The sequence below is a fragment of the Macaca thibetana genome, chromosome 5, assembly GCF_024542745.1.
Source record: "Macaca thibetana thibetana isolate TM-01 chromosome 5, ASM2454274v1, whole genome shotgun sequence".
NCBI classification, from domain to species: Eukaryota; Metazoa; Chordata; class Mammalia; order Primates; family Cercopithecidae; genus Macaca; species Macaca thibetana.
The window spans coordinates 136,869,787-136,896,433 of NC_065582.1; the positions used below are offsets into that span (position 1 = coordinate 136,869,787).

General features: G+C 40.0%; 2 protein-coding genes across 2 annotated transcripts in view; both read left to right on the forward strand.

Moving 5' to 3' along the window:
* Positions 1 to 15,184, forward strand: part of CDS1 (CDP-diacylglycerol synthase 1) — a 74,063-nt gene extending 58,879 nt beyond the window's left edge. The window contains exons 9-13 of the mRNA XM_050790153.1: positions 2,609 to 2,677; positions 4,495 to 4,647; positions 6,843 to 6,962; positions 9,020 to 9,123; positions 12,405 to 15,184. Of these exons, the coding sequence (XP_050646110.1) occupies positions 2,609 to 2,677; positions 4,495 to 4,647; positions 6,843 to 6,962; positions 9,020 to 9,123; positions 12,405 to 12,534 (576 nt within the window). The 3' untranslated portion in view covers positions 12,535 to 15,184. The remainder of the gene's footprint in view (positions 1 to 2,608; positions 2,678 to 4,494; positions 4,648 to 6,842; positions 6,963 to 9,019; positions 9,124 to 12,404) is intronic.
* Positions 1 to 26,647, forward strand: part of OCIAD2 (OCIA domain containing 2) — a 1,147,735-nt gene that overhangs the window by 447,201 nt on the left and 673,887 nt on the right. The window lies entirely within an intron of this gene.

Genomic DNA, 26,647 nt, shown 5'->3' on the forward strand with positions numbered 1-26,647 from the left:
AATAAAATACTAATAAAATACAAATAATAATGAAAGGGAAAGGAAAATACACCTGAGTAGGCCATGTTGTTTTGCTATGGAATTGGTTCTATTTATGGACAATGGAGGTAAAGAAGGAAATGAACTAAATTATATAGTTCTCATTTGGGAGAAGAAATAAACTAATTCTTCATGGAAATCAAATCATTTTCTAGAACTGATTTCTTCTAAAAGAGCTCTTATTTATTTTTATTTTTTGTTTTTATTTGTTTTTGGAGACAGCGTCTCGCCCTGTCACCCAGGCTGGAGTACAGTGGTGCAATCTGGGTTCACTGCAACCTCCGCCTCCTGGCTTCAAGTGATTCTCCTGCCTCAGCCTCTCAAGTATCTGGGATTACTGGCGTCTGCCACTATGCCTAATTTTAGTATTTTTAGTAGAGACAGGGTTTCACCATGTTGGCGAGGCTGGTCTAGAACTCCTGACCTCGAGTGATCTGCCCACCTTGACCTCCCAAAGTGCTGGGATTACAGGCATGAGCCACCACACCTGGCCTAAAAGAGCGTTTCATGTTGGAGTTTCAGATAAGATTCACACAATTCACATTATTGGTCAAAGTTTTTAATAATGTTCTGACAGACATATTATTACTTGGCTGTTTTGATATTATTATATGAAGGCAGTTTTGGAAGGACTGAGACAATTGTTCAGATATAAAGCCTTCTGTTGGTTCAGAGTGGTATGAGGGTAGTTTTGCATTACCAGAGGAATTTGTGGACTGACTGTTCTTCCAAAAACCTCTGTAAACTCTACCCTTCTTGGGGAGGAGCTCACAGAGAGCATCTGCTAAGAGCATCAGCACACAGAGAGCGTTGGGCTGAGCTGTATAAGGATACTGGTAAGCAAGCTGTATATTTTTAAAACGTTTCTAAAGCTACTCCAGAGCACATGATTTATGTATTCAAGAGTTATACCCAGACTGAGAATTTTTCGGCTTGGGAAGCTGTATTAGTTCATTCTCACACTGCTATAAAGAAATGCCTGAGCTTTAAGTCGCTCATGGTTCTGCAGGCTGTACAGGAAGCATGGCTGGGGAGGCCTCAGGAAACTTACAATCTTGGTGGAAGGGGAAGCAGGCACATCTTACATGGTCAGAGCAGGAGAAAGAGGGAGAGTGAGGAGGTGCCACAAACTTTTCGACAACCAGATATCATGAGAACTCATGGGACAGCAGTAGGAGAATGATGCTTAACCATTAGAAACCGCTTCCCTGATCCAGTCACCTCCCACCAGGCCCCACCTCTGACACTGAGGATTACAAGTTGACATGACATTTGGGTGGAGACACAGATCCAAACCATATCAGAAGCCTTCAAAAAGGCTGTTATAGCTGTGGAAGAATCTTAGCAACTGATTTTGAACACAGCCTTCTAGTGAATTTATCAGGCTGGGTTAGTCGTATAATATACTTAGATAATTGAACAATTAACCCCTAAATCTATATGATAGGCATCAATTTAATTTGATAAGCTATCTTTACAGTAATCAGCACTTTTGAATTTGAGTCTGCTCCTCCTGCATGGCAGTGATAGTGAATTACCCTAGGAGAAGGTATGTCTGTCCCTTCTCTGTGGCAGAATTGTTATCAGATTTGTCAGGAAACGATTTCTGCCAACTGTTTTGCTTTGGGGCTCTATGAATATCAGGACAAGAAGTCTGTGAAGAGCTCCTATAGGTTAACCCATAACCCATTTTAATTTCCAGAGACTTCATTCTGATATTTGGTTTCTGTCCCTCATTAATGACCTGATAACCAAATCCCCCCACACATCTCTTTATCTCCCCTGGGCAACAACTTTCACCTTCTACTCCTGAATCTTTTCCTTCTGCCCCGACACCACTAACTTCTAGATTTTTTTCCGGATTTCTCTCCATGAATGGTCCATTGACTGGGCCGCAATAGCCTGAATCCAACACAAACAATATCTCTTCTTTGAAGTACATGTTCCTATCTTCTTGGAGATGGACATAGGTTGTGAAAAAAGAGAGAAGGATATGTGAATACTTGAGCAAATACAGTATCTGGGGTTCTGGAGTATTTTGCCATATCAGAAGGAAGTCTGTGTTTATATAGCATATTAGGAATATGTGAAAATTATATGTGCTAAAATGTCCATGTTTCGTTGTACTTATTCTATTTTTGGCCAATAGCGGGTCAATATTGACTGTGTGTACTTGGAACGAATATATCTCATTCTTATTCAAAGAACTTACACCAACTATTATCAGGTTTTATATTAGCATAAAAGTCATGGGACAGTTATTTTAGTATAGAGTTTATAGTCTTTTAAGAGACAAAACAAATTTAGGTCATTTAACATGAACAAACACATATTCACAGCGTCAAATATTTGAGGGTCTACTATGTGTTTAAATATTATTAGAGAGATTTTCAGTAGTAAATCAAGATCAGAGAAAAGGAAAAAGGGTTTTAAACTATTCTAATAAGAGCAAAAGTAAGAAGAGATGTACAGGTTATTGAGGAAACTCCTTGAACAGCGTTTGTATGTATATATAATGTGAGTTTTGTGAGTGCAGTAATGCTTTTTAATTTTATTTGCCCTTTTTTAGTTGTCTCCTAAAAAGACGTGGGAAGGATTCATTGGTGGTTTCTTTTCCACAGTTGTGTTTGGATTCATTGTGAGTATTACTAAGATTTTTATTTTATATACATTTTGAAATATGATACCAGGCTTATGAGTCTACTTTAAACCTAGAAAAATTAAACCACAAAATGCTGATAATGTATTTATTGAAACCTACTAAAAAGAACCAGTACTGTACCTCAGTAGCCCTTATCCTGGCTACATATAGAATCACCTGAGAAGCTTAAACAAAATCTGTGTCTCAACCTTATCCCAGGCCAATTAACACCCCCAGGTAATTCTAATGGCCATCCGTGCTGTTGTGCTGTTGTGTTTGGTAGTTTCTAACAGCTATTCTGCCTTAGGTGGGGCACAAGTACTGGGACAGGTGGTGGCCTTGAGTAATAGCAGAGTATGCAAATACTGTTGAAAAGCTCTGCCTTCTTAAACACATGGTGGCCACTTGGCTCAGTGGGTGGTTACTGTTGTGGGCCCAACATGCAAAAACAGTCTGTTAACTATAAATTATTAATGTTCGCTTTTAGCATGTTAAATAGCTATTGTTTATGTTTTACAAATTAGTTTACAGTTATAGGATTTAGATTTTTATTAAAAGGTGTCCACTGAGAATGAGAGTGTAGTACCATAGCTGGATATAAGATAAATATACAAAAAAGTACTGTCAGGAAGCTTAATTTTTCCTTGTTTCTGACAGCTGTAGTTACATTCTGTATCCAAATCTAGAGTACCTAGTAACAACATGAAGCATGGAGAGAGTGAATATACAAATAAATGGAAGTGTGCCATGATCCTGGATAGGGGAACCACCAGAATTCCTCCATTTAATTTATAAATTTAGTTCATTTGCAATGAAAATTTTAATAAAATGTGATAAAATTGTTCCATTGTTTTTGTGGTAGAATATTGATGAGATAATAATTGACAGATAGAAGAATGCAAAAGGATCCAATCTCATCCAATGTGTTTACATTACAAAGTGAGAATAATTAAACATTATGAAGTTAAATAGTGTAAGAATTTGTTATTATCAAAGACTATCTTGAAAATACCACAGGAATAGCCATATCATTGGAAGAAAAGTAGGAGCTACCCCATAAGCATGTAAAGCATGACAAAATAATGGGGAAGGAAATTTCACATCTATAAGAAATTATATATACATAATATATATAATAATATGTAATATATATAATATATATTTTATATATATAATAAACTGGTTGTTTGGAAGCAAAATCAGTTTATATTCATTCCTAGTGTCTTGAATTTCTATTAATCATTCTCGAGCAGAATAACAGGGTGAATGGCTGCAAGAAAAAGAGAATAAGCTGTTGTCTAGCAATTTAAATTTATAACAGGATATTTTATTTTATGTATCTTACTTCCAAGGCTGAGGACATCTAGTTTTAAAAATTGCAGTGGTGTGGCCAGGGAAAGAATAATTTGGTCAAAGTTTTCTGGGCTGGCTAAGAACAGCGGTGTTTTTCACCTGTACTATTGTGTACTATTTTCAATGTAATGTTGAATTACTGGTTAATTATTAACTGATTAAATTAATATAAACTTTTCTGCAGTATACTTCAGTTCTTTATTCTCCTGTACCATATAATTGTGATTATGCAGAGATTACAATCTTACTGATTTCAAAAAAACTTTTTCTAATGGTCTTTTAAGTCTTTTACTAGGATAATTATGATCATTTAACTTTGAAAATACATAGCAAAATATTAAGACAGAAATTCTGGCATTCTATCTCTGGCCCTTCTGATGTATACCTTAAAAGATATATATTTAGTCAGTGTGTCATGAACTTTTGCTTTGTTTTTTGTTTTGTTTTGTTTTGAACACCAGGCTGCCTATGTGTTATCCAAATACCAGTACTTTGTCTGCCCAGTGGAATACCGAAGTGATGTAAACTCCTTCGTGACGGAATGTGAGCCCTCAGAACTTTTCCAGCTTCAGACTTATTCCCTTCCACCCTTTCTAAAGGCAGTGTTGAGACAGGTAGAGTAAAAGTTCAAGATAAACATAGTTAGAGATCTTTCACTCTGAAGATTAAGCTTCTTTTATTATTTATTTATTTATTTAATTTGTTTCTTTTTTTGACACAGAATTTCCCTCTGTTGCCCAGGCTGGAGTATAGTGGCATAATCTCAGCTTACCGCAACCTTTGCCTACCAGGCTCAGGCGATTCTTATGCCTCAGCCTCCTGAGTAGCTGGGATTACAGGCACTCACCACCACACCTGGTTAACTTTTGTATTTTAAGTAGAGACAGGTGTCGCCATGTTGGCCAATCTGGTCTCAAACTCCTGGCCTCAAGTGATCCACCTGCTTAGCCTCCCAAGGTGCTGGGATTACAAGCGTGAGCCATTTGTGCCTGGCCTGAAGATTAAGCTTTCTTTAAAAGTGGGATTCAGATTTGTACAAGCAACTGACTTCTGTAGAATTTTTAATTCCTTGATATAGCAGTGGTTTTAGTGTTAACTTAAATCAAATGGATGAGAACAACTTACAAATCAAATGGATCCAATGGTTTTGAATGTGTTTCTCATATCACTGACATCAATTGACTAAATTTAAAACTTAAAATTCACCAGTTTACCGAGTCCATGATTTTTAGAGGATATTTATTATGGATAGAAAGTTGCTGCTTCTACAAATCAGTTTTCCTTCCAAACACACAGTGCCTTCATTTAAAGGTATCTTGGAGGCCTTGCACTGGAGGATGTCGACATGCTCTCATGAGGCCAGGAGTTTGAGACCAGATTGGCCAACATGGCGACACCCGTCTCTACTTAAAATACAAAAGTTAACCAGGTGTGGTGGTGAGTGCCTGTAATCCCAGCTACTCAGGAGGCTGAGGCATAAGAATCGCCTGAGCCTGGTAGGCAAAGGTTGCGGTAAGCTGAGATTATGCCACTATACTCTAGTAGAACCCTCCTGATCTGTGTCATCAGGTCTGGTGAGTGGCTGGTTAAAGTGAGGAATCAAATAATAGCATGTGTGTCTGTATCTTTGTGTGCACACATGTACACGTTTATAAAGTAAAATCCATAATTTTTGAGAAGCAACTTAACAAATTATTTCTCTCCCCGAGTGCTCAGTACATGGTTTCCAAGAACTTTTTGAATGTCCAAGCCATCTGTTACTTGTTATAAAACTTTTTATACTGCTGGTGTTTGATTAGGAGCAAGGCTATTGCTTTGAGAACAGGTCAAAAAATTGATGTCTCCGCCGGGCACAGTGGCTTACACCTGCAATACCAGCACTTTGGGAGGCCGAGGCAGGTGGATCTCCTGAGATCAGGAGTTCCAGACCAGCCTGACCAAAAGGTGAAACCCCATCTCTACTAAACATAAAAAATTAGGCAGACGTGGTGGCATACACCTGTAATTCCAGCTACTTGGGAAGCTGAGGCAGGAGAATCACTTGAACCTGGGAGGTAGATGTTGCAGTGAGCTGAGATTGCACCATTGCACTCTAGCCTGGGCAATAAGAGTGAAACTCCACTTCAAAAAAAAAAAAAAAATTTGGTGTCTCAAAATCTTTCTTCAACCACACCCATTTTGCACTGTCTATAAGTTGTAGTTTCAGATTATTTAAAAAGGAGCAAGAACTACAAATTTGCAAGAAAATTTGACTACAAAATTCTTTTTATGATTGTCTCCGCAAATCTTTAGTGATTGTCTCACTGATGCTCATTTTGATAATCTTCTTTAAGCAACTTATTTTTGTGTTTTTCCACAGCATTCGTCATAGTTTTAGAGAAAAGTCCAACTTTTCCCTTATTTTATCATATAAAATTAAAGTGAAATAAAATACAATGTTAAATTATATAATTACAGAAACAAAACATTACTCATTTAAAAAAATTTGGAAAATAACACAGCTGATTCTTGGTAAGAAGTAAAGTTCCTAGACAACCTGGAAGGTAGACTACCAAGCTGCAAGATTTCAGTGTGCCAGTTGCCTGTCATTATGCTTACAGAGAGAAGGGAAAGTGCTGGCTAAGTAGAGGATGGTACAGAAGGCTTACAATAGACTTTTCTTCTATGATCCTTAAAGTTTGAAAAATTAACAAAAATGTGGTACATGCTTTGACTTACTATTTTTACAATGGTTCTTAGATCAGGTGGCATGTTCAAATACAATTTCAATGAAATTAGCCCCTCTCCTCCCCTTCTTTTCTCTCTTTAGGAAAGAGTGAGCTTGTACCCTTTCCAGATCCACAGCATTGCTCTGTCAACCTTTGCATCTTTAATTGGCCCGTTTGGAGGCTTCTTTGCCAGTGGATTCAAAAGAGCCTTCAAAATCAAGGTGTGTGTTTAGATTTTGTATTATATTATTAGAGAATCTAATTAGAGAATGTAACCTAGTTGAAATTTGGTTAGCTCATGATCTACATTAAGCCCCTAGGCAACAACTTTTGTATCCTGTTTGTTTCGACCTCACAGAAATGCTGCCACGCTGATCTGAATGTATTCTTTCTTGTTAGGCTTGTGATACTATGTTAATACATTTTAAGTGTCATGTCAGTTTCCTTTATAGAAATGGCATGTGTCCTTTAGTGTTGGAATAGACCTAGAATCTTGGTCTTTCAAGTGCTCACCCAAGAATCCAGCCATGAATCATCTGAAGTTTAGTGTTTTACTACAGTCTCACTTGAAGGGACACACAGAAGAACCTTTGGCTATGTAACCGTCCATTCTGCTAAGTCAGGTGTCATCACACTCTTTCTGTAAAGGGCAAACAATAAGTTTATTAGGATGTGCAGACCATATATTCTATCACAGCGTCTCAACCCTGAACCCTGCTGTTGCAGTCAGAAAGCCCCCCATGGACAATATGTCAATGAATGGGCATGGCTGCATTTAATGCAACTTTATTTATAAAAATAGGTCGTGGCCTGGATCTGATCTATGGGACATACTTTTCTGACCCCTGTTCCAGATACCTAAAATTATCCCTGTGTATTAGGTTAGATCATCATAAAGTGACATGTTATCTCAGCAATTTTATCTCAGCCTCCCTCACATGGCTGAAGCACCATCTGGGGTTAGAGAGTGGCTATGGAAAGTGGGGTGGTCAGGGAAAGCCTTTCTGAGGAGGTGAGATTTGAGAAAAGAAGTCCTGCAGAGAAAACTAAGAAGAGAGTTCCAGAGCGTACAGAGGAGTGGAGGAGGTTAGCGTGTTTGAAGGTGAGCAAGAACAGTGTGGCTGTGGTTGAGAGTAGGAGATGAGACTACAGAGTTTGGTGGGGCCAGATCACATGTGGCCTACAGGTCAGGGAATGAATGAACTCAGCGAGCGTTTGCCAGTGGGAAGCTACTATGTAAGATGCAATGCCGTATACAAAAACATACAAGATGTTGTTCCTGTTCTAAAGATGTTCACCTCCTACTAGGGAAGATAATACACATCCCCAGAGAACTACAGCAACAGCTGTGCAGGATGAGTATCTTGCAAAGGCTGTAACAGCAAAGTGGCATTGGGTTACTGTGGCTCTCTTATGCTTTGACTAGTAAGGAAGAGAAGGAGGGAAATGGGTTGGCAAAAATTAACCAAAGACTTTTTCAGTAATTGGTTTAAAAAGAAAAATATTATATTAAGAATGGTATTTTCTTTAATGGTCTCCAATCCAAGGTTTTTTGTTAAATGGTGAGATTTTTTTTTGCATGTTGGAAACCAAGCAGCTATTGCTGTTGTAGTTTAAATATTTTTAGGGTGCCCGAGTGAACTAGAAGAGCAGTTAGTCGTGTCTGTTTCCCAGGCACCCAGATATGGGAACCTACCTGTACAGGGACAATTTGCAGAGGCTTACTACCCATTCCCTCAGGGTGGCCATTTAACGGACTAATGCGTCCCAGATGGGCTCACTGTAATTTTATTTTTTACTCTAACACTTAAAAAAAGAAGAAGAAATATTTATCATAGTAGTAAAATGTTTATTTCAGAGTAAGAACTATTGGGATAAACAAGTTAGAACCAGTTGTACATCTTTTAACAACACTAAAATAGCTCCCCAAACAGCTTATGGTTAAAAAGAAAGCTAGGCTATAACAAAATTAGATTAGTAATAGCTAATAGAATTTTTATTTAGAAGTTTTATTAACAAAAGTAAGTGCTAGATTTAATTAATGTTTAATGAATGAATGCTGTGGGTCAATTCAGAAATCATTCTAAAAGAAGCATGTATTTGGAAGTCGTGGTTTTAATCTGCTGGATGTGTTCTAATAAGTTTTTATTTAGGGAAAAAAATCCAATAGTAATGTATTTTCGTTAGAGTGAGTCCATGATGCCAAAGAGACACAGATAGGAATTTTGTAGCAGGTGATTTTTTGAAAATTTGCTAATGTATTTGTTTGTTTCTAAAGGATTTTGCAAATACCATTCCTGGACATGGTGGGATAATGGACAGATTTGATTGTCAGTATTTGATGGCAACTTTTGTACATGTGTACATCACAAGTTTTATAAGGTACTTTTACATTTAACACATTTTTTAGATGATTTCTTTGAGTTCTCATTTCCATCAACATTAGTTTGAGTAAGTTAATAACTTTTTCCATCAGTGGTAATCTACAATATTAAAGCAAGTGGTGGCTACTGGAATTAGAGTCTTGAGCAGGATGGTTAACTTGTAATCATTTTACCTACACTTGAACAACTTAAAAAGAGATAGTATTTGTTATGGTCCTGGACCATGTTAAAGACCCAATTAATGTGGATGGTATAGGATTTGAAACTTGAGGAGATTTAATTTCTCAACTGTGGGCATTGCAATGATCATGAATACTAAAAATTACAAAGGAAGACAATGAAATGCATCCAGTCTACCAATTATTACTTGAGTGCCTGCCATGTTGTAGAATGTTCTAGGGACAAATATGGCAGAGGACAAAACAAACCAAATCTCTGCACCCATAGCTTCTTGTTTGGAGGTTGAAAGAAGAATGATGAGAAAGAGACAATAAACAAATAAATATAGTTTGTTAGATGGTGTTAAGTGTCACACAGAAAAATAAAGCAGGCCAAGGGGATCATGCTTGTGTGTGTAGGGGCTGGCTGCTGGGTGAGTGGATGAATATTGCCATTTTATAAAGGGTGGTTTATTCTTGTTATTAAACCTTAATGTTTTGGATCTGCCTTGAAATACCAACTTGGGTGTGAAGGCTTAACATCGACTGCATGTTAACTTTATTTTCTGTGGTCTCTACTGGGGGCCCAGAAGGCGGAACACTTATTAATAATAGTGCCTGAGCCATAGAAAACATGGATTTCCTTCATAGTACTTGGAAGGAAATTCATATTTAGCGAACCCTAAATACACATTTTAAATATGTACCACAGTAGTGTGAGAATTTTCATATTAACTATTTTTGAGAGACAGTCTTGATAGGAGTTTATCAGTTTCATTAATCTTTTCAAAAATATCAACTCCTGGCTTTGTTAATTTTCTCTACTGTAAATTTTTTACTTCATTGATTTCTCCTCTCATCTCATTCCTTTGCCTTTTTAAAATGTTCAATTTGCTGTTCTTTTTTTAATTCTGGAGATGAACTTAGATTATTGATTTTTAGCCTTCTTGTCTAATTTATCCATTGAAGACTATTAAGTATTGCTTTATCCTCTTCCTACAAGTTGTGATATTTGTGTTTTCATTATTTAGTTACATATGTTTTCTGATTTCCAGTATTATATCTTCTTTAACACATGGGTTATTTAGAAGCATATTCATTAGTTTTCAAACAAATGGAGATTTTCTCACTTTCCTCCCTTAATTCCACTGTGGTCGGAAAACATACTCTGTGGTTTGAGTATTTTATAATTTTTGCAGTCTACTTTGTGGTGCAGCGTGTTATCTATTTTCTGGTACATGCTCCATGTGCAAAGGTGTATTCTGTAGTTTTGGGTTGTAGTTTTGTCCGTGTCAGTTAGGTGAGGTTTAATTAAATCTTCGGTACTGATTTTTGTTTATTTGTTTTTCTGTTTGTTTGGTCTGCTTGTTGTATCACTTACTAACAGAGCTTTGTTAAAGTCACTCATTGTGATTGTAAATGTATCTATTTTTATTTGTAGTTCTACAAATATTTGCTTTATATATTTTGAGGTTGCATTAGGTATATACAAATTTAGGATTATCATATCTCTCCGTTGAATTGATCCTTTTGTCATTATATAATGTCTGTCTTTACTGCTTGCCTTAAAGTCTATTTTGTTGAATATTAGAATAGCAATATCAGCTTTCTTTTGGTCAGTGTTTGCATGGTATTTCTTTGTCTCTCCTTTTATTTTTAACATTCCCTTTTCCTCATATTTAATGTGTGTTTCTTTTTTCTAGTAAGCATATAGCTGATTTTTTCCCCTGTTTTATTTATAAGACAGTTGACAGTCTTTATCCTTTTAATGGGACTATTTAACTTATTTGCATATTATTTATTGATCTATTTGGGTATTGGTAATTAGTGGTTAAATCCTTAGAACTTTGTTTTCAGAATATGGCAGCTTTTTAGGGCATTAACTCATATGCTTTCTTTTTTAAAAAAAAAAAAAATGCTGTTCTCTCAGTAGGGAGATGTCATGCTGAGCCATGTTGTCCACCATTTGAAAGCAGCTATTTAGACTGTTAGAAGACAGTGAGAGTACCAGGATGCAACTCGCTGGGAGCACCTGCTGACACAATTTTGCATTTAGCTGAACTTGCTAAAGCAGCCTTCCTTTTCTCTGTGGGTCACTTCTCGGGGTTTATGCTGTGAAGTTGCTGACTCTTTTAAAGAAATGAAATAAGACGAACAGTGTCCTGATCTGAGTGTGAAAGGCATATGGCCGCAGTTTTTTGACGGATGAGTTGAGCCACATGCGTGAAGATGACCCATGGTGGGATGGCTCATCTGGGCTCTTGTGCAATTTGTTAAGTCGAAGATTTTCAGAGTAAATAGTTCCTCTGCTCATCCTCATTGTGGTAACACTAAATAGACATTTCTTTGTTGCTGGAATTTCTACTTCCTATAATTCTATGTGAACAATCTTTATTGTAAGTCATACATGTACCCACATAAATGTCTTTCTTAGAATTCTGTGCCATCCGTGTACATTACTTGTATGTTGCCTTTTCCCATTGGATTTTAAAGCAGATCTTTTATTTTGTTTGTTTTTTTTATTGGAGTTTACCTAGGACTGTCTTTGAACAAAGACCATGGCACCTATATCACTGGTAAGGGGCTTCAGTGCTAGGCTCAGAACTTTTGTGTTCTGACTCTTTGAACATTCATAGCTCCTTGGAGATATTTTTCAACAGAGTACCTTTCATCATCTGAAGTTTCTTTGAAGTTAAAAATTTCAATTATATTTTCATGCCCTCTTTTTGGTTTGTCCTGTGTTCACCAGGCTCCTTTCCTTAGAGAATAGTTTTTGTGTCTCATTCAATCTCAAGATTTGCCATTTATCCCCACCTTTAACTTTGGTTGCCCTTTCAAGAACTTTTGTAGAACTTAGATCTGCACACCTTCAGTTGCCTTATATTGCTTTTGTGTTTTGTGTTTGTGCATTCTTTCTCCCTCTCTGCTGTATGCTTCTCAAAGCAGAATAGTTCTGGCTGTTTATCCCCTTGACACTAACACTGCACATTAAAGTGAGCTGTTATCACTTTAATAACAGCTACTCTACACTGAAAGGAATGGTTTGTTTTAAATTGGGGGTATACGCTTCACTTATCCCTATTAAAATAACACAAACCTGTCTTCTTTGCCTTATAATTAGGGGCCCAAATCCCAGCAAAGTGCTACAGCAGTTGTTGGTGCTTCAACCAGAACAGCAGTTAAATATATATAAAACCCTGAAGACTCATCTCATTGAGAAAGGAATCCTGCAACCCGTCTTGAAGGTATAATTTGATCCAGAGAGGGAAGGACTGACAAGAAGGAATTCTTCAGAAAAACACTGACAGATGTTTTGTAAATTGTACAGAAAAATAGTTAAAAATGCAATAGATTGAAGTTTTGGAGATATGTTTCTCTCTGAAATTACTGTGAATATTTAACAAACACTTACTTGATCTATGTTATGAAATAAGTAGCAAATTGCCAGCAAAATGTCTTGTACCTTTTCTAAAGTGTATTTTCTGATGTGAACTTCCTTCCCCTTACTTGCTAGGTTTCATAATTTAAAGACTGGTATTTAAAAGAGTCAAACACTATAAAATGAGTAAGTTGAGGATGTTTTAAGATTGCACCTGGCACTGTGCCTTTTTGCACAAATATTTACTTCTGCACTTGGAGCTGCTCTTAATTTTAGCAAAATGTTTTATGCAAGGCACAACAGGAAGTCAGTTCTCCTGCACTTCCTCCTCATGTAGTCTGGAGTACTTTCTAAAGGGCTTAGTTGGATTAAAAAAAAAAAAAAAGTTTGTCTGCTTTTCAAAGAAGTAACCATTTGCCAGGGGAAAACATTCTGCTTTTAGGTAGTTTCAAAATTCAGGGGAGGGAGCCTGAAATTTTTGCCATGATTGGTTTGTTAGAGCAGGCATCAAACTACTTCTGATAAAATTGATTGGAAGATCACGACCTCGCAAAAACTTTTCAAGAGCAACAAGCAAGAATCCTGCTGTGAAGAACACAGTGTACAGATCCTCCGCAGATTATCTCAACAGAGGACAGTAGCTCAGGAGGCGGCGCCAAACAGTGACCTGTGGCCTGGGCCATCTCTTGGTCATGTGTTTCACTTTTCCTTGTTGCCCTGTGAACTGGCTTCCATGGTTCTGTAGGGTAGTGAGTCGGGGTTGTGGCTGCAGCAGAGCAGAAGATGCTCGCCCGAGTGGGAGTGACCCACCCCCATGTCCCTGCTGCCTCACTCCTGGCTTCTACTGCAGCCCTTTGTAGACTCACCTCGCAAGAAGGAAGATCTGCCTGGAGACCTGATCCCAGTCCAGCTTTTTGGTCGTAGGTCATCTTTGTCCCATTGCTCTTTTGCATCATGTCATAAAATTTGAGGATATCAGCTGATTATTTTTTCTTCCAAGAATGAAAATCAAGCAGAATTGATTCCTACAAGGAAAAAAAAGCACACGAATGCCAAACCTTTCCTTTGGTGGACTGGACACTAACCAGATGAGAGTAAATTTCTTATCCGTGGACGTATGTAAGCTACTGCTGCTGTGTGCTCTCCACAGCCATATTTATTGTATTAAACAATCAGCACTAAACCTTCAAAACTTGCCCAGTGCTCCTAGTTAAATGTTCAGAGGGGAGAAATAGATATATTTTAAATAATGTTTTGCTAATGAAAAGAGTAAATATTTTTGTTTAAATCAGCAAAAACTTTCCATTATTTTATATTTCCGTCTGACTACTATACCTAAAACAAAAGATTGCCGCTATACCCGGGTTCCACTGATGCAGTCAGCTAGCAGCCTCATCACATGCACACGTGATTAGACATAGGTGCACTCAGTACCAAGAGTGCATTTTATGGTCCAGCATACACTCCATTGATTCATCATCACTGCATGCGTTCAGCCAGTGTATCTCACACTATCTGTGTAAATCTAAAACTGGTACTGGCAATGTTAGTAGAGGAGGCAGTGATCACATTTAAAATCAGGCCACTTACAAGTTTAATTTTCAACATCTCATGTTTTTATTTGTCCCATTACAGCTTCAAATGTTGGTCATAAAAAAAATTTAAGCTACTAAAGTTTAAAGAATAAAATGAAAATTTTGTGATAAGAACGTACATTAAAAACTCAGTAGTTTGCATGAGTAAGAACTCCTTGAGATACACAGATTCCCCCCACATTTGTATTTAAAATAATTGGTGAGGCATTGAGATACAGAATTATAAGAAAGCATCACTGAATATGTGTGTTATAAAGTCAATATTATAAACAAAATATGGAGCTAGAAATATTTGGGATCACAGTAATAGCTTTTCACAAATATACTTTTCGAGTTGAATGTACGTTATCCTATATGTAAAAAAGCAAATTCTTAATTTTAACGGAGCTCTCGATTGACCTTTTCAGCATACTTTTATAGCATGTATATTGAAATAGAATATATTTTAGCAAAAGGTTGCCATAAAACTCTTGACTTGGCTCATTTTGGTATTTGCACTGTGAAGAGGGCTTAAATTCCAATGTAGCAATATGCTGGTAGAAAAATGAAAAACTGGGAAGTTCTTTCACAGTAATGCCTAATTGTTCCAAATTTGCTATATTTGGAGGTGCTCTACTGGTACTTCCTGCTTGACTCTCTGACCTGTGGGATGCACATTCTTCCTCAACGCTTTTTCCTTTTGGTGGTGACGTATGTTCACTATCTGAGAGTAAAAGACCATACACGCCCGTCTTTTTAAAATTAATAGTATCTCTTCCTTTTCACTTTGGTTTGAACAAAGATAGTGTCACCTTGTTCCATGAAAAAGAAAAAGCATAAACAGTGTATATTTAGGGTATATGGGTGATAGCTTATGATATGTGTCAATCAGTTCTCTGAATCTTTTACTGAAACTGAGATAGGAAAATAAAACTGAAACAAATCATATTCGACTTTGTTGTGCCATTTTCTCATTGGAGAAGAAATATGCAACCAGTATTTACAGAATAATGACAGATATATGTGAGTATTGTATCGTGTCTATTCCATCACCAGCACCTACAGTGACATCTTCAGGGCTGGGATAAAATAAGTTCTGGTGATTACCAAACATCTGTATTTGTTGAGAGGCAATGTCCTCTTAATACAAAGAGTACTGAACTTTTATGGTATTAGCACAGTTTGTAATTACACGTGTATTTTTGTGAATGTCTGAATAATGTGTGTCCCTTACTAGAGCTTTAAGCCAAACAGAGGCCAGATGAAGTCGGTTTGGGTTGACCACTGCATACCCAGTGTCTGGCATGATGCCTGCTCTCTGTAGGCTCTCCAGCTTCTGAAATGCACAAGCTTGGAGCTTGGTCTAAAGACCCAGCTATACACATTCCCTCTTGTCTCTAGGACACCTCCTATCCCCTTCCCCAGACCTTTTATTTTGCAGAGTTCTAAGGTGGGCCTCATTATTCCTAGCTAATAGGGTTGTTTTAAGGATTCAGTGAAAACTCATATTGTCCAGCATTGAATAGCTGATTAGCAATTCTTAGTTTCCTTCCCTCCTTCCTGTCTGCTCCTCTTCCATTGCCTGTCTGCAGTGGGAAACGACAGGTTATAGGACTGAGCGGAAAAGTAACCACCGCTTTGGCCACGTCTGCTTCAGCTGGTGGGTAACGGAAGCATTCCATGACTGATAGAAAAACCATTGATCCACTTCAGCAAACCCGAAATGACTACCTGACCCAGCACTATGCTTTGTTCTCACATGACGAAAAACCTTAGAACTAGTAGTTTTCTGCCTAGTCACAGAAACAGACAGGTACAGAAGTGAATGTCATTTGAAGTGGATATTGATCAGAGTGATGACAGATATATAAACCAGGTGTGTGGGAACACAGGTGACTACCATCTGACCTCCATAAGACCTGTCTTTCCTGACCATAGTCTATAGCCAGATCTTTCTGCCCCCCTCTTGAAGCTTATAAAGTTTAAAATTCACTCCTTGAAGAGGGGCTGTGGAGATTTGGGAATCTTTAGTAGCTGCAAAGAAAAATCAGGTCTAGATAATTTAGCCAAAATCAGAAGCCATTCCTACCTTAATCTCATCGTTTTCCTGTACAGAAACGGAGAATCTTCTTAAATTATCAGATACGCATCAGTCATCATTTAGTAAAAGTTGGTGAGCATTTCCTGATGATGGCAAAGTGAGTTTCCAGAAGGAATGGAGAGAATCCAGCCTGTTCTCTACTGTGTACAAAAGATAAGGCTGGTGAAGCAAGAGCCTTGTCACTCAAGAGAGCCGAAGAATTATTGAGGGAGAGTGCACCTTAAGGATCGCATTGTCCTCTAGTGAAAGTGAAATTTAAAACTGCTGTCTCTCAACTTGTAACATGAACAGGGTATAGGACTTGGAGTTTAACTCTCAGACTTTCTGCTGTGCATCTGACTTGAGTTTAATGTGTCCAGATGATTTTCTTTTTTCTTTTCTTTTTCTTCCTTTTCTTTCTTTCTTGAGACAGGGTCTCGCTCTGTTGCCCCAGGCTGGTGTGCAGTGGCGTGATGACTGCTCATTGCAGTCTCAACCTCCCAGGCTCAAGCGATCATCATCTTTTAGCCTCCTGAGTAGCTGGGAGGGACTACAGGCACATGCCACCATGCTTGGCTAATTTTTTTTTTTTTTTTGGGTAGAGATGGGGTTTCACCATATTGCCCAGGCTGGTCTCCAATTTTTAACCTCAAAAGAGCCGCCTGCCTCTGCCTCCCAAAGTACTGGGATTACAAGCATGAGCCGCTGCACCTGGTCTGGGTGATTTTCTGTTCAACAATTCAAGCTTCAGATGAGGCCTAGGCAAGTGATGAGTTTGGGGAATATTCTTGAGTAATCTATTAAATATATTTTTCATTGGTTTTAGTAAATCTCAAAAAGTTGTGAAGAAAAGGAAACAGAGGCTTCAGCTAGTCCAGGTAAGACATACACATTTGAATTGTCAGAAATTCCATTTGTTTTTTCCCCCAACAGTTTTACTGAGATATAATTTACATACCATAACATTGTGCCACCACCACCAAATCCAGTTTGAGAGCACTTTCATGATCTTCCAAAAAGTTTCCTGGTGCCCATTTGCAGTTAATCCTCACTCCACGTCTCAGCCTTTGGCAACCACTGATCTGCTTTCTGTCTGTGTGATATTTCACATAAATTGAATTATATAGTATGTTTTGCACCTGGCATGTTTTTGCATGTATTAGCACTTCTCTCCTTTTATTAATATGTTTTGCTAACTCATCAGTTGATGAACATTTGGGTTATTTCCAGCTTGGGGCCCTTATGAAGAATGTTACTATGAATGTGAGTAGACATACATGTCTTTGTGCAGAAATTTCTTCATTTCTCTCGGGTAGATGGCTAGGGGAGGAATTGCTTAATTGTATGGTAAGTTTCTTTTAAAGAAATAACTTGCTGGACACAGTGGCTCAGGCCTGCTGGGAGGCCTAGGCAGGTGGATCACCTGGGGTCAGGAGTTCAAGACCAGCCTGGCTAACATGGCGAGATCCCGTCTCTACTAAAAATACAAAAATCATCTGGGCATGGTGGCGTGCTCCTGTAATCCCGGCTGTTTGGGAGGCTGAGGCAGAAGAATCGCTTGGGAGGCAGAAGTTGCAGTGAGCCAAGATTGTGCCATTTCACCCCAGCCTGGGTGACAGAGCAAGACTCTGGCTCAAAAAAGAAAAAGAAAACAAACTGTTTTCTAAAGTAGCTGTACAATCTTACATTCTTACTTGTGATCTGCAATGGTTGTAGTTTATCTGCATCTTTACCCAAACCTGCCATCACCTGTCTTTTAAATTACAGACATTCTAGCTGATGCATAAAGGTATTTCATTGTGATTTTCATTTGCATTTCTCTAATGGCTAGTGGTGGTGTGTCTTTTCATGTGCTTTATTTCCCTTCTATATATCTTATTTGACAAAAATACTCGTATCTTTTTGCCCATTTTTAATTTTTTTAAATTTTTATTATTTATTTATTTATTTTTTGAGACGGAGTCTCGCTCTGTCACCCAGGCTGGAGTGCAGTGGTGCAACTTCTGCCTCCCAGGCTCAAGAGATCCTCTTCAGCCTCCTGAGTAGCTGGGATTACAGGTGCCCACCACCATGCCCATTTAATTTTCGTATTTTTTGTAGAGATGGGATTTGCCATGTTGGCCAGGGTGGTCTCAAACTCCTGGGCTCAAGTGATCCACCTGCTTTGACCTCCCAAACTGCTGGGATTACAGGCATGAGCCACTGCATCCATCCTCTTTTGCCCATTTTTAAATGGCATTATTTTCCTTATTATTGAGTTTAAGAAATCTTTATATATTCTGGATAGAAGTACCTTATCAGATATATAATTTGCAAATATTTTCTCTCAGGCTTTGGCTTGTCTTTTATTTTCTTAATGGTGTCTTTTGAAGTTTAACATCTTTTAAATTTAATGATGTCCAATTAGTCATCTTTGCCTCTTGAGGCTCCTGTGTTCAGGGGCAGCCAGTAGTGGAAGTGTTGCCCAGACCCTCTCCAGGTACCCTCTGCACCCGTGTGCAGCCTCATCTAGGAAAGCGCTTGGCCCAACCACACAATTCCCAGCTTGTGGTACCATTAGCCCTCCCTTCTCATCCTCTGAGATTGTCACTTCCACTGACTTCTCTGGGTATGGGTATTGTCCACTGTTGCAAATTGAGCAAGTCCCACTGGACTGTCGGAGTCCTCAGAGTCTCTCCTGCCCTGACTAAAGCTGTAACCCAGCTGAGCTGGTGGGGGCATGCATGCAGCCCTCGGGAAGGATTCCACAAACACCCACTGTGCCCCAGTTTTTCAAGCATAAACGTTTTTCGTAGTGTATACCTTTGTTCAATTTCTAGAGTGTGGAAATATAAATTTTCTCCAGCTTTTAATAGATGCTTTTTTGGGGAGAGGATTTGCCACCCCCTAACTCAGACATAGCTGGAAGTCCCACCTTGACAATTCTACTTGATAGCAGGAAGAGAAGGAACAGATCTTAATCCAAATCCAAGTATGACGACACTACTTCTCCTCTGCTGAGGAGTAGTGACCAAGTGTATACACTAATATTAAGAGCGACGCCAAAATAACTTATGGAAGTTCTAAGTGAGAGCCCTCACTGAAGGAAGGGGCAGTTTGCTCCCGTGCCCCATTGAGCTCTGGCCCCCAGGAAGGCAAAGGCAAGAAGAGGCCTTCCTACTAATCATGGCCCCCCTCCATCTTTTTCACAATTGTCGGCACCCTGAAGGGCGACTCAGTTCTAAGATCCAGCTTTCAAGAATTTCAAGAGGGTACCTTTTCTTTGAATGTAATATATACTGCTAAGAGTATTTATTACCACCACCCCCAGAACCTCAGTCATTCACTAAATGATGGATATCATATATCCACTAAACATGGATATAGAACCATATTTGAATGAGACATCATTTTAGTATTTGAAATAACTAAATATGTCCAATTCCCTCAAAAGAATGTGCACATTAGCTGGAGAAACATTGTAGAAGGTGCTGTGATTGTGGTCACCTCAGGAAGGGTTGGAGCTCTGACTTGGGCTGGAGCTAGCAGGGAGTGAGGCAAGGTGGTAGGAAAAGCCCAGGCGGGATCAGAGACCCCAGCGCATTCTGAGGCTGCTAGAAGAGGCTGTCACTGTCACTTTCTCACCAGATACCTTCTTGAAAGTATATTGGAAAGTGACCTGTCCCCAAATCAGAGTGACTTACATTTTAATGAGCACTTGAAGGGGGCACAGAGGGAGACAGGTTGGTTGGTGCTGTTCCCTGAGAATAAAAACTGATTGGATACATTGCTAGTGTGAATGTAAAATGGTGCAATAGCTTTGGAAAACAGTCTGAGAGCTGCTCGAAATGTAAAACATGGAGTTACCATATGAGCCAACAATTCCATTTCTTGGTATATACCTAAGAGAAATGTAAGCATTCATCCACACAAAAACCTGAACATGAATGTTTACAGCAGCATGATTCACAATAGTAAAAAAGTGGAAACAAGCTAAACACCATGTGCTGAATGGATAAATAAGATGTAGTCTATCCATACAATGGGCTACTACTTGGAAATCAAAAGGCATGAAACACTGATACATGCTGTGATATAGATGAAGCTCAAAAATGTTAAGTGAAATAAACCATTCACAAAAGACCACATATTGCATCATTCCATTAGATAAAATGTTCAGATTGGGCAAATAGACAAAGTAGATTAGTGTGTTGGCAGAGGCTGGGGGCAGGAGGAGGAGAATAGGGAGTAACTGCTAATGGTAAGGGGTTTCTTTTTGGGTGATGAAAATATTCTGAAATTAGATTGTGACAATGGTGGTGTATTAATTAGTCTGTTTTCATGCTGCTGATAAACCAGAGACTGCGACGAAAAAGAGGTATAATTGGACTTACAGTTCCACCTGACTGGGGAGGCCTCAGAATCATGGCAGGAGGTGAAAGGCGCTTCTTACATAGTGGTGGCAAGAGAAAATGAGAGAGAAATGAAAGTGGAAACCCCAGATAAACCTATCAGATCTCGTGAGACTTACGAGAATAGCATGGGAAAGACTGGCCCCCATGATTCACTTACCTCCCCCCAGGGCCCTCCCACAACACATGAGAATTCTGGGAGATACAATTCAAGTTGAGATTTGGGTGAAGACATAGCCAAACCATATCATTCCACCCCGACCCCTCCAAATCTCATGTCCTCACATTACAAAACCAATCATGCCTTCCCAACAGTCCCCCAAAGTCTTATTTCACCGTTAACCCAAAAGTCAACAGTCCAAAGTCTGATTTGAGACAAGGCAAATTCCTTCTGCCTATGAGCTTGTAAAATCAATAGCAAGCTAGTTACTTCCCAGATACAATGGGGGTACAGGCATTGAGTAAATAACAGCCATTCCAAATGGAAGAAATTGGCCAAAAAAAGGGGTTACAGAGCCCATGCAAGTCTGAAATCCAGTGGGGCAGTCAAGTTTGTTTTTTTGTGTTTTAGTTTTTGTTTGTTTTTGAGGCAGAGTTTCACTCTTGTTGCCCAAGCTGGAATGCAATGGCACGATCTCGGCTCACTGCAACCTCTACCTCCCAGACTCAAGCAATTCTCTTGCCTCAGCCCCCTGAGTAGCTGGGATTACAGCTGTCCACCACCATGTCCAGCTAATTTTTTGTATTTTTAGTAGAAATGAAGTTTCACCCTGTTGACCAGGCTGGTCTCAAACACCTGACTTCAGGTGATCCATCTGCCTCGGCCTCCCAAAGTGCTGGGATCACAGGCGTGAGCCACCACACCTGTCTGGCAGTCAAGTTTTAAAGCTCCAAGATGATCTCCTTTGACTCCGTGTCTCACATCCAGGTCATGCTGATTCAAGAGGTGGGTTCCCATGGTCTTGGGCAGCCCTGCCCTTGTGGCTTTGCAGGATACAGCCTCCCTCCTGGCTGCTTTCACAGGCTGGTGTTGAGTGTCTGTGGCTTTTTCAGGTGCATGGTGCAAACTGTAGGTTAGTGGATCTACCATTCTGAGGTCTGGAGGATGGTGGCCCTCTTCTCACAGCTCCACTAGGCAGGGCCCCAGTAGGGAGTCTGTGTGGGGGCTCTGATCCCACATTTTCCTTCTGCACTGCCCTAGCAGAGGTTCTCCATGAGGGTCCCACCCCTGCAGCAAACTTTTGCTGGGGCATCCAGGTGTTTCCATACGTCTTCTGAAATCTGGGCATAAGTTCCCAAATTCAATTCTTGACTTCTGTGCACCCACAGGCTCAACATCACGTGGAAGCTGCCAAGGCTTGGAGCATCCACCCTCTGAAGCCACAACCCGAGGTGTACATTGGCCCCTTTCAGCCACAACTGGAGCAAGTTGGACACAGGGCATCAAGTCCCTGGGCTGCATACAGCATGGGGACCCTGGGTCTGGCCCATGAAACCACTTTTTCCTCCTAGGCCTCCAGGCCTGTGATGGGAGGGGTTGCTGTGAAGGTCTCTGATATGGCCTGGAGCCATTTTCCCCATTGTCTTGGGGATTAACATTAGGCTTCTGCTACTTATACAAATTTCTGTAGCTAGCTTGAATTTCTCCCCAGAAAATGGGTTTTTCTTTTCTATTACATAGTTGGGTTGCATTTTTTCCAAACTTTTATCCTCTGCTTCCCTTATAAAACTGAATGCCTTTAACAGTACCCAAGTCATGTTTTGAATGCTTTGCTGCCTAGAAATTTCTGCCAGATAACCTAAATCATCTTTCTTAAGTTCAAAGTTTCACAAATCTCTAGGGCAGGGGCAGAATGCCGCCATTCTCTTTGCTAAAATGTAACAAGAGTCACCTTTACTCCAGTTCCCAACACTTTCCTCATCTCTGAGAATACCTCAGCCTGGACTTTATTGTCCATATTGCTATCAGCATTTTGGGCTAAGCCATTGAACAAGTCTCCAGGAAATTCCAAACTTTCCCACATTCTCCTGCTTCTTCTGAGCCCTCCAAACTGTTCCAGCCTCTGCCTCTTGCCCAGTTCCAAAATAGTTTCCACATTTTTTGTGTATCTTTTCAGCAACGCCCCACTCTACTGGTACCAATTTACTATATTAGTCTGTTTTCATGCTGCTGATAAAGACATACTGGAAACTGAAAAGAGAAAGAGGTCTAATTGGACTTACAGTTCCACATGGCTGGGGAGTCCTCAGAATCATGGCAGGAGGTGAAAGGCACTTCTTACATGGCGGCAGCAAGAGAAAATGAGAGCGAAGCAAAAGCGGAAACCCCTGATAAACCCATCAGATCTTGTGGGACTTATTCACACATGAGAATAGCATGGGAAAGACTGGCCCGCATGATTGAATTACTCCCCCTGGGTCCCTCCCACAACATGTGGGAATTTTGGGAGATACAATTCAAGTTGAGATTTGGGTGGGAACACAGCCAAACCGTATCAGGTGGCAAAACTCTGAATATACCAAAACATACTGAATTGTAGACTTGATGATTTTTACAGTATGTTAATTATGTATTGAAGTTGTTAAAATAGCTGATTGGAGAATCTGAATGATGGGATATGGTGAAAAGGCAGGGGTGGGATGGGGGAGTATTCTAGGACTGGGTATGGGACAGGGAAGGGCTGCCAGCTGACCCCAAATGGGAACCCCACAATGGGTCCAGTAGCCCCTCCTGGATCCATCTGCTGGGCAGGGTTGAGGGGTGGGGGCTGCCCTGGAATATATCGTCCTCCCCAGTTAGGCTGGACTAGGAAAAGGAGGGGAAGAGGCTTTCTTCTCTGGCACTGCTACAAAGACCCTGTGGCTTCTATCCTGGGGTGCTGGGTGGGTGATTCTCATAGGCAGAGGGTGCCTTGCTCAAGGTATCTTCAAAGAATGAGAAACTTTGAATGTTTAAGACCAAACCCTAGGCTGGGTGTGGTGGCTCATACCAGTAATTCCAGCACTTTGGGAGGCCAAGGTGGGAGGATCACTTGAGCCCAGGAGTTTCAGACCAGCCTGGGCAATATAATGAGACCTCATCCATTAAAAAAAAAAATTAGCTGGGCGGCCTAAACCTGTGGTTCCAGCTACTCAGGAGGATGAGGCAGGAGGATGGCTTAAGCCTGAGAGGTCAAGGCTGCAGTGAGCTATGATAGCGCCACTGCACTCCAGCCTGGGTGAGAGAGACCCTGTCTGAAAAAATAAAGAATAATAAAAACCAAACCCTAGTGAGCATTTCAAGCACATGTGTTCAGGCATGTGGTATTCGAAAGCTCAAATTCAACACAAGAAAGATGATGTAAGATATTTACAAAAACAGATTGCATTACCATTGAGGGCAAATCGAGGGCTGCCTCTAATTCCTTCATTCAACACATTTATTGAGTAGCCACTCTGTCAGATACAGTTTTAGAACTCCCTGCAGCAGTGAGTGAAACAGACAAAAGTGTCTGCGGTCATGTAGCTTACCCTTTGCTAGAGAGACAGAAAGAACTAGTAGTATAGCACGTTGTAGAGGGTCTCAGAGAAGGGTGATTATGAGGAAGTCAGAGGGAGGGAAATTGCAATTGTAAATACTGTAGGTTGGTCAGGGGAGGCCTCACTTAGAAGGTGACATTTGAGGAAAGACTTGGAGGTGAGGGAGGAAGAGGAGCACACCTGGAGTAGGATCCTTGCAGGCAGAGGGCAGAGTCAGGGCATGGCCCTGTGGCGGAGGAGGCCCTAGCCCAGGACATAGAAGAGGGTGTGAGGGGTAAGAAGGTGAGGAGCCCTGCAGGGCTTGACACGGTGACTGCTGTGTCACAAAACCCAATCACAACACTCAATCCTCAAACTAAGGGGGGAACCATGTTAAGGAGAATTCACTCACAGTATATCACAGCAAACATAAAGGCTGGACAGGAGTCCACGTTTAAAAGAGGAAGAGGAAAATCAATGGCATGACACCTATGTAAAAGGCAGGCAGGCAGGCAAGAAGGCAGGACAAAAGTTTGCAAAAGACCAGGAATGCAGTGGCGGGTCACGGGGTGGGGGCAGTGGAGTGAACAAGGGGGAATAGGGGAGGACCTCCCAGGAAGGCCTGGTATCATACAATAATTCAAAAAAGGACAAAGATCAGATAACAATGATATGAAAATGGGGAGTGCAGAGCAAAGAAAACATATTGTGGAAGAGAGTATTACTGAATTAGAAACAGTAAGGAATGGAATACACTTACTGAAAATCTACAGATAACCTGCATGAAGGCAAGCCTCTCATTTATAGGCCAAAAAGTTCTTGGAGAGGGTACTTACATCATTGTAAAAAATCATCTTCAAGGCCCAGCTAAGTATGTATTAGCACAAACACAGATTTGCTACCTTAGAAGGAAAAAGACATCAACATTCGCAGATTGGAGCTTGAACCACAGCACACTTGATAACATTGCTTTAGGAGAACTTGGTTTCTTTTTTCCTCTTGGCAGAATCGGCCAGCAGCAGACTCAAAGGATCCTCAAGTTTATAACCAAAGACTGCTTAGTTCACCTTTGCTCCATGGTGAATTTCTTGAGTCAGTTTGCAAAGGAGTGGCTTCCTTTTATGAAGGGAAACTTTATGCCGGGAAATAACATTTTTAGGATATAGCTTTTGTTTGAAGTTTGTAGTAGGGCCTGAGGGCAAGACCCTAAACAAGTTGTTTTTCTTTAACTCTGTCCTCTGTACTGGAATGCAGCTTGCAACTCTTCTTTGCCTTTGTTGAGCAGGAAGCATGATAGCTGAAGGCCAAGGTTGAAGTTCGGATGCTCTATCTTCTTGATAAAGAAGGGCATAATTATGCACGGATAATATTGAAATAACATCCAAAGTACACTTGCACTGTAATCACCTAAAAGAAAATTGGGAAATACTAACTGGGAGCTGTTTGTAAAGAGCCTTGGCCTGGGTGTCAGATGCTTAGGAGCAGAGCTGGGAATTCTACCTAAAAAGCAGCCTGGCTTTGGGAACACTAAACACCTGTATGAACCCCTTCCCTCTCGTGCTAAATGAGGGTTTGGACTTGATGACTTTGAAGAGCCCTTCCCATTCTAGCATTCTGCCTCCTGTATATCTGACTGAAGGTTAACTCCCTGCCATTGGCGTTCATTTGGCATTCAGATGTTTCAGTGCATCATCCCTTTTATGTTCGTATTTCCGAGTTAACACTGGAATGTACTGACAACATATTTGTCAGGCACTACCCTTCCTATATATATGACCACATCGAATCCTTATAACAATTCTCTGGGGACAGGTATCCTAATACAAATTTTCCATATAAGGAAACTCAGACCTAGAGTGGTTAAGTCACTCACCTGAGGTCACACAGTAAGTGGTACAATGGGAGCTTAGCCCCCAGACTGACTCTCCTGATAGTTTATTATACTAGTTAGAACTGTATCTAATATTAAAAGATTAGTATTAGCAGTTTCTTTTACATTATCAAAATTTTAGTGCCTTGAATAATGTGATTTCAAAAGTCCTTATTTGAAACCCCAACTGCTTTTGGGCTGTAGAGGTTGTATCCCAGTAGCTGGGGGTGGCCGCCAAAACACTTCAATGTGATAGGGCCTTGTCTTGCTCTTGGGAGGTTTCAATGGGAGCCCAGTTGAAGCACTGGATTAGTAATTAGGAATATCATTACTGAATGAGATTGCATGCATGCTACTTTACAATTTAGGTAGCCTCATCTCATGTCTTCTTGGACCAGTGGTTCTCAAGGGGTTTCCAGGCCCCCAGGAAACCTGAGACCCTTTCAGAGGGTCTGCAAGATTTTCACAGTACTACTAAAACACTATTTACCCTTTCACTGCATTGATATTTTTATTGAGGTACAAAAGCAGTGGTGGGTAGAACTGCTGGAACCTTAGTATGGTGGCGCCAA